This window comes from Bipolaris zeicola, assembly GCF_000523435.1.
Source record: "Bipolaris zeicola 26-R-13 unplaced genomic scaffold scaffold_0, whole genome shotgun sequence".
Taxonomy (NCBI): Eukaryota; Fungi; Ascomycota; class Dothideomycetes; order Pleosporales; family Pleosporaceae; genus Bipolaris; species Bipolaris zeicola.
The window spans coordinates 277286-290497 of NW_006912049.1; the positions used below are offsets into that span (position 1 = coordinate 277286).

General features: G+C 51.9%; 3 protein-coding genes across 3 annotated transcripts; all 3 read right to left on the reverse strand.

Moving 5' to 3' along the window:
- Positions 1-943: 943 nt before the first annotated feature.
- Positions 944-5814, reverse strand: COCCADRAFT_80528 (uncharacterized protein; the record flags this gene model as incomplete). Its single annotated transcript, XM_007708230.1, has 3 exons — positions 944-1252; positions 1305-3043; positions 3102-5814. 3 exons carry the CDS (start codon positions 5812-5814, stop codon positions 944-946), a joined length of 4761 nt encoding a protein of 1586 aa, XP_007706420.1.
- Positions 5815-9889: 4075 nt separating this feature from the next.
- On the reverse strand, positions 9890-11654 carry COCCADRAFT_81006 (uncharacterized protein; the record flags this gene model as incomplete). The annotated part of the gene is made up of 4 exons (XM_007708231.1): positions 9890-10549; positions 10604-10721; positions 10772-11244; positions 11298-11654. 4 exons carry the CDS (start codon positions 11652-11654, stop codon positions 9890-9892), a joined length of 1608 nt encoding a protein of 535 aa, XP_007706421.1.
- Positions 11655-12187: 533 nt separating this feature from the next.
- Positions 12188-13107, reverse strand: COCCADRAFT_80606 (uncharacterized protein; the record flags this gene model as incomplete). Its single annotated transcript, XM_007708232.1, has 2 exons — positions 12188-12968; positions 13034-13107. The coding sequence occupies 2 exons, from the start codon at positions 13105-13107 to the stop codon at positions 12188-12190; spliced, it is 855 nt and encodes a 284-aa protein (XP_007706422.1).
- Between the last annotated feature and the right edge of the window lie 105 nt (positions 13108-13212).

Sequence of the window (13212 nt, forward strand, 5' to 3'; positions counted from 1 at the left end):
ACCGAATCCAACTGCCGCACACTCTTCCTGCCCTCTAGCTCCATTCAAAAAACCTCTTCTAGGACGGCGCTAAAAGGGTCCAGCCCGTCTGGTGGCTTGCGCTGCCTGTTCCACACCAACGGCGAGGGCCGAGGGCTCGGACGCGTTTGCATCTGATTGGGACGTTTTTTCTTGCCCTGTACGAGTTCGTCCCCGTGGGTGCATGCTGCCTCTGTTTGAACCATCGTAGCTGAATGATTAGTCTTAAGCTAGTATAGCCGAGCGTTGCAATGTGCCCTACTCGATGCACTTGACCGACGGCGTCGGTCTAACCTACAGCCTGCTAATGCAGTCATCCATCATTTTTAGATCATAGACATGTCAGAAACATCTTGGGGTATCACATCCAGCTGTCAAGCGCGCGGGGGCAGTGGCTGTAGTAGTATGGGTCTCGCAACATGGGGTATATAGTATTCGAACAAAGCTTCTCTCGTCCCTATTGGCCAATCCTCATCCATATGAATAAACGCTCAAAGCAAACTACGAAAAATAGATACCATATATACACCATCAACTTTCCCGAGTCCGACGCAATGCTAAAAAAAGACAGGAATCAAAAAAAGATACATGGGGTCGGCGTCTCAATTCTAACAGCTCTAACGATCATTGTACGCAATCGTTTGAGAAAAAAAGAAAGCAGGAAAGAGAAAAGGAAGAAAGAGAAGGGAATCAAGAAGGAGAAAAAAAAAGAAGAAAACAAGAAAAACACATCGAAACGTACAAAATCGTACATATTACATTAAAGTGTTGAGGGGCTTCAAGCCACTGAATGCGGGCGCTGTTGTCTCAAGCTCGGTCGCGACGAATGGAGAAGTCGCAAACGCCGTACTGTGCACCTTAAAGGGGTAACTGTTCATAACAAGAATTAATCATCAGTATGCACAAAACCACGTGGTAATGGCTATCATGCATGTGAAAGGGTAGAAGGGGTAGTCAGGGTAGAACTGGATGAGGTTTCGAGTGGACAAGGCTTGGAGGCTTCGTTCGCACCATCATCCTCATTGAGTTTGCCACCCGACTCCTCATCCTTGTTCGTCTCGTCCGCTTCTGCTTCGCGAGCTTCGCGCTCGGCATAGATCTTCTGTTTCTGAGCTTGTGCATTGGCTAGAGTGTCAATGTACGTTCGGAACTTGACAATTTCCCGGAGAAGGTACTGCGACTTGCGCTCCCAGTTGGCCATGGCTTTTGCCGCATTGGGATGGCGAGGTGAGAACTGGTTTTGTTAGTCAACGGCAGCTCCGAATACAAAAGATACCAAGACTTACCGCTATGAGCAAAGGCGCTCTCAATTCGTTGTGATGGGACAGCTCGTTCTCAATATTCTTCACGTAATCAGTCAAGGCTCTGAGCTGATCCACTTCCATGAGAGTGCTGGCCATCATGCTCGACGCCGGCGGGCTCCAGTCAGAGAGGACAACCTTGTCACCAGGAAGCCTGGGTTTGGGTGCGCCAGTGGCATGGTCCATCGAACTACGAAGGGAGCTTGTGACACTCGGACGAGGCATGTGCCCTTGTACCGACGGCGTGCTGTCCCGTCGAATCAAGGCCGGGTTGATGACGTTTTCGCCCCATCCATACTCCATGCTGCTGACACCACCAGTCAAGGGTTCCTTGGAGAGACGGGCAGACCAGTAGTTGACGGTACATACAAATTCCCTGCAAATGTCAGGGGTTCCGACTTGGAATAAATGGACGGCGCCATTGGGAAGTGAAAGAGCGAAAACATGTGGCCTAGTCTTCGAGTATCCAGGAGGTGGCAGTGCGCTCGCAATCGTCTGTCGAAGTTGGAAACTGTCCAGGGCCTCGGCATTGTCCATCCAGTTACCACCACCTACGACACCACCAGTTGATGGTTTCGTTTTGCTCTTCTGTCTCGCTGCCTTAGAATTCATGCTGAAAGAAAACAAACGCATACAGCCCTTCTCAACCACTGCAAAGCACTCGTTCCAAGTACGGTCTTTGGCTTTCCGACCCACTGTTTCGAGGTGTCGTTTGTGCTTAAGAATACCTTCTTTCGCCCATGGCGCTCCAACAAGCTCAAGAGTCTCATCCTCCAAGAGAGGTGCGACACGAGAGAACTCTTCGTCACTGGCAATAGTCATGCCTTCCTCACGAATAATGGCCTGGCTCAGAGCATTGGCAAAGCCAATAGCTTGCTGGTAATCGCCATGCGCGAAATGAGAGCCAAGTGAATCTACTGACATTGATGTGCCAGTCTTGCCGTACGAGTACCGACTCCAAGTACTGGAACCAGCAGGGCTCCATACAGATTGATCGTCCAGACTTGTGCGGCTTGATGCGACAGTAGACGAAGGGTACAGTCTCTGTTTTGAGCGGTTCTTAGAAGCCCAGCGGTTACCCATACTACGCAAATCATTCTGTGATCTACCTCGGTAACTGGTGTTGTCCGAAGGTGCTTTGCTAAGCACACTTGGGGTCCGACGTAGCATCCCGGTAACTGAAAGATTGTTATTGGAAGGCTGATGATGAACAACGAGGTCCGAAGATCCATGGAGCGGTAGGCGTTGTTTGCGAATGGAGTCGTAGAACTCCTTGAGGACTGTCTCAATCTGCATTTCCCAACCCTTCATGGGCCCATTGTAGGGCGTGTTGACTAGCGTGTTGGACTCTGACCCTGTACCGTCATAAGAAACCAGTGCTTCGCTACCGCTCTTAGCAGGGGGTCGAATGGAAAGTCGACTACGGGTCTTCCTAGCCTCGGCGGGCTCTTCAAAAGCAGCATCCCCAGTGAAGTTGGTGGCTTCAGGACCGGGAGAGTTTGGTTCCGATCGTTCGTTCCAAGGCAAAGAAGGCCTACGGAAATGGGTGGACTGCGGTCTTAGTGTTTCTTCGCCAGCAGCCTTGACGGCGTCTTGGCATACACGGACAACAGTGGGAAGCGTGTTGCGAACAAATTGACTGCGGGTCATTCTCGATTCGATGTCGGCCAGATGCAGATCCGTGTTCAGAAGCAAGATGGAATAACAAATAGTATGCACCACATCTGGAATGGGATTAATCATGTGTGCCCATTTGGATAGGAGGGTGTGTAGATAACTTACCGACTGCCTTGAAACCATGGTTGCTGTTGCACTCACACCAGCGCTCTGAAAGGCTCATGAGAATACGATCAACCTGTTGAGTTTCGGCTTTGAGGATAATCTTGCCGCAAAGATCACGCATGGCAGCAAGGATATTGAATCCGGTCCAATCGAATAGATCCATAAAGGCCTTTCGGGTTCGTGTGCTTGAAAGGGTGACATCACCCAACATGGCAGCAGCCTGTGCCTTGAGACCAGAAGATTCGTCTCCGCTGTAGATTTGCAATGCACGTCCACGCTCCGCGTCAGTAGGTTCACTGTGCATCGAGCGGTCTTGAAGAGCCGCGGACATGGTGTCGGATTCAGAGTTTCGGCTTTCTACCTGTACTATGGGGAGTTCGGTTGCAGAGTGGAAAATCTCATTGGGCGTTGTTGGCGTACGGATATCAGGAGAGCAAGGCAGCGACTTTTCAAGTGAGAGCTGGGATGAGCGTGTGCCTTCGAGTGGAAGTTTCAGGTCGTCAGTAGTATCACCGAGAGTATCCGGTACGGTGGTGTCGAGCCATACACGCTTTGAAGCTGCACTCCTCTTGCCTGACGAGTAGACAGTATCTGATGATTCGGTAATGATCCAGCCGTCGTCCTCGACTTCGGATGCCGACTGTGAAACAGATCCGTTTCTCGACGTTGGGTTCTCATGGGGTGATAGTTGGTCGGGCCGCTGATCATCAGCCGGCTTGTTCCTTCCCTCTGTCTGTTTGGGCAATGACCAGGTGGGGCCCATGCTCGCTTTGTGCACATCATCTGCACCGCTGCATTCTCCCGTTGGTGTTGCACGACCACTCTGATCCTCATTACCGCTGCTACTATCCGCAAGGAAGCTGTCTTCTTGTGGAGCCAGGGCGGTTGATTTGCCGTGTTTCATTTTGAGTTTCAGCTTGGGTGTATTTGCACTATTCAAATGAGAAGCCTTGAATTGTTCATGGCGAGATGCCGGTGGCGTCTGATCGTTGCCAGGAGCGTCAGCGTTGACCGTGCGGACAGCCGCGTCCTTGTGGGGCTTGTACGTGGGAGAGAAGCCCTGTGGTCGCTCGCTGTCTGCAACGTCATCACCGGACTGTTCATCTCTCGGGATTCTGCCTCCGGGGCGTCCTGACTCATTCAGGTAAGGGTTCATAACCTTGCGCAGACTGCTTATACCTGGACTGGGTTGCGCAGGTAGCACTGGTCTAGGCGGCGGCGAATGCTCAAGATTCATGACCGGGGGCCTTGTGTTTTCAGAAATTGACTTCTTGCGACGCCTGAAGAAGGACGAGGGCTTCTTGCCTAATGTTGGTGGCTGTGACAGCGGTTGCGTGTCTGCATGCGAAGATGACGTCGCGGTTTGGGGTGCCTTTGCTGACGTCTTGGTCTGGACGGGAGCTTGGCTGCTGGTGTTTGGTGTTGTGCGCGGTCGGTTTGCCGAGTATATCGAATTGACATCTGCGGCTTGTGGTCTGCTGTGTGTCGGCGTTGACTCGGTTTGCGACGCGTTTGACAGAGGTGGCGGGTTTTGCTGTTGCGACTGGGGCTTTGCAGAGCCTCCGCCAAAGACACGGCGGAAGAAGCCAGGTTTGGAGGCTGCTGGGGGTTGCGGAGGAAACAATGGTACTCTAGCAGTTACGCCCGATGATGGTGCCGATGAATCGTGCCAGGCCGGTACAGGGGGAAGTTCTCGTAATCTGCTCGCGTTGACGAACTCCTCCGCCTGTGCTCGCATGCTTGGCCCCGGTTGACTTTTGTTTTTCCGCAAGGTCTTGTAACTAGTGTTTGAGTGGACGCTACCTCTGCGTCCGGGCCTAGGGCCCTGTGTTGCTGCGTACGGGGGTTGCGGGGGAAGTGCTAGCGGGGACTGAGGCGCTTCTTGGACCCTTCGAGGGCCAGCTGGAATGGTGGGCTCAGGTGCTGCGTCGTAATCGTCGTGGTAATTCTGATAGGCGACCCTGCCTCTGTCCAAGACCGACTCCACTTTGAGGGGTGAGATGCGCCCCCGATCACTTGCATTGCTATGATCAAAACTCGCAGAGCGCTTTCCAAACCCAAGCCGCTGGTTGCCCAAGACACCAGACTGGCCAAAATCCATGCTCGAGGATCCGCTACCCATGCTGCCCTTTTTGCTGCCCCCTCTCAGATGTCCAACCTGCCCGTATGAGTTGTTGAGTTGTCTGCTCGAATGAATGTCTCGTGTGCTCCCCTTTCTCGAAATGGGCATGCTAATGTTGTTGCTGCTGTTGCTTCGGCGCGCGCGAGAGTGGTGCGCGGCGTATCGCGAGTGGTCGTCGGGGTCGTAGTCGGAGGAGCGCGACGATGTGTACGTGTGGCCTCGGTGGCGCGCGCCGGGAGGGCGAAAGGATGTGTCTCTCAGGAAGAAGTCGTCTTCTCCGTAGCCTTGGTAGCGAGGCCCTGAGCTGCCGCCGAACAAGCCTCCTGAAGAGAATTGATCCAGTGACAGAAGCATATTATCCACGACCGAGTCTCTAACACCGGCCTCTGTGAATGACAGGTCATGAGAGTCGCGCACGGGGTTGTGCTTTGCGTTGTCGCTTAGGCGGTCGACTGGAGTCGCATCGTCAAAGAAAGTCTCCTGCTTCGGCTGGTTGGTGTTGAGCGCCCTCATTGATTTGTTCGGTCGGTTTGTCCTCGAGGGACCTGGAGGTGTCGAAGGTGGCCCGTCAAGGTGCAAGTGGTCGGCCATGGCTCGATGCGACGAAGCGAAGATGTCGGGGTGGTGCAACCTTCCACACTGGAGCAATGGAGCATGCTCCGGGGTGCCCTGGTAGCTTTCCGCCCAAGAGACGGGAACGATTTGGGAAGCCTTGAAGCACTTGGCGTGGCAGCAGATGGCTTGGCCCAGAGAAGTTAAAGCTCAGTGGCGGAATAGAGCGTGGATACGGCCGTCGGGTATCGTCGTCGATGTCGTATACGCAATGTATGTACAAAAGGCCTGCACAAAATGCTAGGGGCGAATCAAGGCGTGTTGCAATGGCATGACACGTGCAGCAAACAGTCGGTCTAAACTAAGTTTACGCTGAGGGTTGCGGGGGGTGCTTCAGGGGGTCCAAACGGTCGATGTTCTCGTGGTGTTGCACGATGTAGCCAGAAACAGCCACGCGCAAGCACTAACAGGTACTGGGGGCCCAGCGCGCATACAACGGCGTCGGGGGCCGAATCCAAAGTAGGCCGTGAGAGAGGAAGGGGGGTCCACAGGGTATAAGTTGTCTGGGATAGTAAGTAGTAGAACAAAGAGCCGCGGGTGGTGGTGGTATCGCGACCAGAACCGCAGTTGGAAAAGAAAGGGCCGTTCGCCCCAGGGCAAGTTCCAATGCAGGAGCGACGCAGACTAGGAGCTTTTGAGATGGAGGTGCAGGCGATCCAAACCTTGTCGTGGCATCCCTGACCATCCGTCGAACAGATTCAATGGACATGGTCGCGGCCACGAGTCAAAAAAGTCTTGGGAGCAAGCACGCTCTGACCCGCTACAAGGACGACATGCAAATACAATCCCCGGCCTCCAAATTGCTCGCTCGCCAGTCAAGAGGGCGTACCACCTCCTGGCACAGACGGCGGAACCTTGCAGGGGGGTTGAACAGGGGTCTCAACCAGGTGTAATAGGTAGACTTTGCCTTTCGGGACAGCCCATACTGCTTAGGTTTCTTTTGTTTGTAGGCTCTCTTCTCGCGTGCGCGTACTTACTTAGAAGCCGACCGGCCGCCCCTTGGCTCGGCAATAATTAATACTAAATATGCATTCAAAAAAGAACCGTCTGGCAGTCCAATTGTCGTGATTGGATGGTAGCACGAAGCTACTGGTAGCTCACCTAGGCGCTCGGCAGAAAACCGCCGAGCTCCGAAGCTCAAGGCCCTCTTGTTCTAGAAGCCATCTTTCCATGGCTAATACAACAACATTTGGGATTGACCTGTCTGTTTGGTTCTGCAAACTTACCTATCCGAGCTAGATAGGTTCTCGCGTTGCTTTTGTGTGCTTCACGTCAATTTTACAAGCTGAACATGCATGTCTAATGTATAACTTCTGGGTCTAGCATCAAAACAATCCAACAATAGAAACTCACACGGGCCGTACAAACAAAACATGGTTGTAGAACAAAACTATGTTATCAGATGGTAGGGTGTACCTATCCAGAGAACACCTCGTAGGGGAAAAACCAATACTTGGCTACATTACATGTACTCTGATCATCGACCACGTACTGGCTGGCAGCTAGTCTCATCATCATCAAACGCAATGCATGGTTTCCCTGTGTCACTTTGTCCAGTCAGCACAAACGTCTCAATACTCCGTACTATCGGAATGTCACCCACGGTAGTCCATTGTCCCAGTAGGCCAGTAAAGTCACATGTGAAATCATTACGCTTCCAGACCGTGGCCGTCAATACGGACTAGGTGAGGCTAGTACCTGTATGGATATAAACTATCCAAATATCTAGAAAATCGACCCAAGTCATAGAGGCGGGGTTATAAAATGTAGACGCATATTAGTCAAAGAAGGCAGTACATTGTGTGATCGACTGTACATAGATACAAGAAAGCGAGTGTACTTAGCCTTTTGCAGTCTCTTGAATCCTCACACATCAGCATATACAAGACTCCATTTAGCTTCATCATACTCAACCGTAGTGCAATGCATGTCAGACTAATCCACAACTACGAAACCATAAATACACCCCGGTAGGTTTCAACCATGGAAGACAAATATATGTAAGCTTGCTACTTCGACAAGTTGGAAAAGTTTCCGTCGGGTCAGCGTCGGTTCGACTGGAATTGCTGACTACTTAGTATTAAGAGCAGTAATATTAGCATATAAACAAACATATCGCGGTGAACGCAAGCAAAAAAAAGACGACATCTAGAACATATGCATGCGAACACCTTACTACTACCTTGTTCCTGCCAAGACAAGTCTCCAGTGTTCACGAGCAAATACCATGTGTATCTCAGTCACATTACCACCGCCTTGGCAACAAAATACGATATGAACATGAGCAGAACAAAAGACCCAGTTACCAGGAAGCAAGAAAAAAACGCCAGTGCTCCCAGAAATCCTCCCAAGCAGTCATCTCGGCGGGCGCGGTCACAAGCCGATAGCGCCGGCTGATGGACTTATTGGCCGATGTACGGGGATGAGCACCATCCATTGAGGCGGGCAGTCTTCCTGAGTCACGCATCCCAGCGAACACGCAATATTACTTACGACAGGTATACCGAACAAACCGTCCCGGTCGGGAAGGATCACGAGAGAGGGGAGAGAGAGGGAGGGAGTGAGGAAGGGCAGACACACCTAATATCCCGTCAGGCACACGACCTGCAACCAGGCGTGCATGGTCTGAGACGATGGCTCGCGCCTGAGGGGCCTTGCAACCCGCCCCCTCGTTCCGTTCTCCTGCATATCTTTTGTTCTTTCTCCACCAATTCCTCTTTAGGCGCCCCCTGCGCTTCGTTACAGCCGTGTGTATTTTCTTCTTTCCTCGCAAATCCGTACTTTTAAACCACGCCAACCATGTTTGTTTTCTGGGGGGCGCCTGCACGAGCGAAAAAGAGGCTTGCATACAAACTTTACTTTGCATCCGATTACTTGCATTTTTATGAATTGCGAAATAATTAGCTCAGCACAAATATCGTCCCTGCGGATATCTTAACAAATAAAGTGCTCCGTCATCCATAAACACAGTGTGACTAGTTCATCACACAAAACAAGAAGGATACTACTGGCCAAAACCACCCTTGCAAGGCAGATATTGACAAGGTGATTACTTTACAAGCCCGGCACAATACATCCGAACCTGTAAAAGGACCCACGTTCTTTTTTACACATGCTCCGGTATACGCTGCAGGGAACATCCCTTCCAACACACACACACACACACACACACACAAAACATGACAGCCGCACTCATATCCATCCCCACCTTTTTTGCATTACAGTAACTGTCTCTCGAATCCCCCCCACGTGATGTTATTCTTGACCCTTTTTTTATTCAGCCACAAACCCTTTAGTTTTCATTCTCGGGTCGGACAAAAAAAGTAACAATTTAAATTCCCACATTTGCAACTTTATTGCGCAAGAAAGCTTGGGGGGTTGCGTATGTGTGGGAGAGAGAGAGAGGATCGGCAACATGTTCACTAGAGCAAGCCTTTCCTGATCGTCATAATCTTTTCCATTCCGCTAATTTTACAACCGTCCTTCCCTGTCTGAGAGTTAAAAAGTGGCCGCCGACCCTTCATCGTTCGTTCCAACATCCCGGACGGGGGCCGATTGGCGAAAACTTTATATAGGTGATGATATCACTTTCCTTTTGTAAAAAAAATCCCTCAGTTCGTTTCCTCTTGGGGAAAACAAGGCACAGATACAAAAGTGTTGCAAGGCTTGGTTGTTTACATAAAGAGATGCACACGTGACGAGTGCTTCCATATTGACATTTTGTTATGAAACAAAAAAGCAAAAAATAAAACGACAATCTTTTTCTTCTTTCTCCTGTCTTCTATGGTTCACTCGCAAGAAACTATATGCATAGGAAAAAAAAAGGTCTTTCGCTCATATGAATACTGGCTTGACAAAGTAAAATAAATAATGCACATTAAAAACCAAAAGGAAAAGGAGCGTGCTAATGGTCATGAGCCACGATTCCCGCCAATGATGGATGTAAACTTGCTGATAGACAACATGCGGAAAACGTTCGTCACGCGTGGTTCTAAGTGCAAAGGAAATCATGTTCTTTCAAAGGATCGAGGTCCCCTGGCCCAAAGGTTCCCTCTCACGGGCCGCGACCCCTGGAAATGCCCAAACCTTGAGGCGCTGGACCATTCTTTTCCCTTTCACTTACACTGCTGCGCCTGCCTGCGATGGCCGAGATACTCTCACTGCGCGAGCTATCCATGCTTCTCCTCATGCTACTGGAACTTGACCTGCGTCTGGCCCGTCTAGCTTCATCTGGATCATGGGGGTTTAGTCCGCTGGCTCGTGCAAAGAGATTGAGGATGTCCGTAAGGCTGATGACTCCACTGAGTCTGCCTGAGAGGCTAGCTCCAGGCATAGCTGAAATTGCTGATGCCGAAATGGACGGGGCAACGGCTCCTGTAGCAGCAAGGTGTGTGGGTGCCGTAGAGGTCACTGGAGTTGGACCGGCCAAACCAGGCAGCGGCGTGATTGGTGAAGGTGGGACAACAATTGCGGGTGTTATTGCGGGCGTGGAAGGCCCTGATGAGGCAGGTGATGGTGCATCAACGATCCACATGCGGTGTGAGCGGGTAGCTACCAGCTTAGCCACCGTATGTGCAAGCGTGCTGTATGGGTTTACATGGAACACAGGAAACGAGTCTTTGCCGTCATTCACACCCCGTTCAGATAGGATGACGGATATAAAGTGGATGCAGGATGAGCGAAGTAACGGAAGTGATGTGGACTTAGTCAGGAGCTATCGATATACTGTTAGTCACAGATGCAAAAGGCCAGAATCCTCAAAGCTTACCCGAACATCGACTTGTGATATATTGCCAATAACATTGTTCTGTGCATCGAGGACTGGGAGAGACGAGACGCCTTCGTTGTTCATAAGCTCGAGAGCTGCCGCCAAAGGTTTATCTCCACTGTTTGTCTGGTCAGCTCAGAGACATTGATAAATGCCACGGATTCTCACTTGATGGCCATGACCGTCTTTGACCCAAGATCCAAGTCCTTGATCAGCTGCGGGTAGAGCTGGTTGACGGCTGGAAAGCTCGATCGATTCTCCCAGAAGAACTTCACTAGTCTCAACTGTGTGAGAATTCCAACGACATTTTGTGAGCCTTCTTCAACAACGAGTATTCTGTGTATACCACTGCCAAACACTTCAATCGCCTTGCACAGGTCTGTATTCTCATCAAGGGTGATCAACGGCTCCTTGTTGCCGCCAACCTCTTTGACGTCCTTGAGGGGAATGGGCTTGCCCTCTCGACCCTTCCTTGCAAGCTCGTCGAATGATGCAATGTCTCTCTCTTCAGGTTGTGCAAGGCCGACTACAAGGAGAAGGTAGGCATTCAGATCGCTGTAATCAAAGGTCCCGACCGCATGTCGCGAATTGGTATCTTCGCGAAGGAGGACGACGTTGGGAGCACCGTTCTTGACGAGTATCTATGCATATCAGTATCGAGCGTGCAACAAGAGGATGCAGCCATGTTCCTCACACTCGTAGCATCCTCGACACTGGTGTCGTACTCGACAAACCTGACCAGCTCAGGGTCGACAATCTCGCGAAGACGGACAGTCTTCCAGTCACGTCCTTGGAACTTGGAATCGCCGCCCTTTGTTGGAGGGTTGTTGAGAAGCTCCTGCAGGGCTTGTTGCGTGAGGGAGGGCTGGCGTGATGCGCGCGGTGATGTGGGGGCTCCTCGCATATGCTCAGCAAAGCTTGAGCGGTGCGACGAGTGTGGACTTGGAGCAGAGCCCATCTTGAGAGCAGGCGGAGCGTTGCGGCCTATGGATGAGGTGGAGCTGCTGAGGGAGGCATTCTTGGTGTCGGCGCTGTGGTTGCGTTCTGTCATGGTTGCGACGCCTGCGTGTCGCGTATGGCGTATTGCGTACTTCGGGATGCGGGGCTCCGCAGCAGGAGTTAAGAGTTATGTCGGTGTGGAGCAGAGAGTTATATGCCGTCAAGTATGCATGTGCTCAGGACACAGCGATACTAGTGTGAGACGACAAGTTATCGGTTGTTCTACAACAGAGTCGCCGCATGTGAAGCGGAATCAAAGTGGGCGGGGGACGCTTGCCCGCAGTTGCAATGCCCGCAGCTGCTATCTCCTATCACCAGCTGCAGGCGGAATGCGGGGTTGCCACAGCACTTTGCAAAAGTGTTGATCGCCAACAGGCGTCAAAAGGGTTTTTTTCATACAGTCAATTCAATCGGACTCGCTATATGCTTCCTTGTTTCAAACAAGCACAAGCTATTTTCAATAATCATGCTGCGTTGTATTCATACTGAAAATGTGAAAAATCATCAAGACCGCCTGCCGTAGCCATGACAGCATTCCAAACTCCCGCCTGAAATCATAACCCAACGAAAACAGAGACCCTCCGCCTAGGCATCCTTCTGCTGCTCAGGCGTCAGCGCGTCCTGGTCAGCCTGGCGTTGTTGCATGCGCTTGCGGATGGCGTCTCCTGAGGTCGAGTCGCCATCCCGGCCACTGGTAGTAGGCCCATCGCTAGCAGTGTCGACGATCTTGTCGTCGTACGTCATGCCATTCATCATGCGTGCTTCTTTCTTCTGCTGCTCAGTGCTCGACATGGTCTGCGTCGATCCCGCGCTGGGAGGGACGCCGACGCTCGACATAGGGCTCGCCGGGGTCTGGTCCCTTAGATAGCCAGGCAATGCGCTCGCTTTGCCCACAGCCGGACTGCCGAGCTGACTGTTGTGGCGAGCTGGCGTCCTCGCGCCCTCACCGAAACCGACCAGAGAAGCCGCCTCGTCGCTGAAGCCACCCATGCTTGAAGTGTCCATGTCCTGATCCTCGCTCATCCGGTCTGGCTCATACACATCGCTGCCGCTGGCCCAGGTTGTGCGACCACCGACAGATCCAGTGGCACTAGCACTGCCAACGGTACTGCGCTCGCGGAACAGCTGGGGTTGGTTGTTTGCGTCAAAGTAAGCTAGAGGGTGGTTGGCTGCGACACCTGGGTTGAGTCCTTGGGAAGAGCGGCCAGAGACTGCAACCCGCTCAAGGCCAGCCAGACGTGAGATGCGATCCGCGCGCTCAGCTTCAGCTGGATTGCGATGGTGGGGAAAGTGGCCTCGATGTCCGTCCTTGATGGCAACAGTAGACAACTCAGACATGGTAGTTGTAACGGAATTGGGTGTGCCCCTGTGTGCATGGTATTAGTCGACTTTGTCAATACTCAGCCCCGCCGGGGACATATGATGTCTTACGGAGCATCGCCTGGAGTCTCGTCTCCAGATGGCGGCGGCGGCAGATTGATCAGCGTGGGCGCATTAGCTGTCATTGTGATTGGGAAATGTGAATTGACGTGGGTATTTTTTGAGGATGGTATGGAGGTTAGGAGAGCAAGCACAGCTTCTGGGCAAGTAGTTAATTACAGGGACGGCCG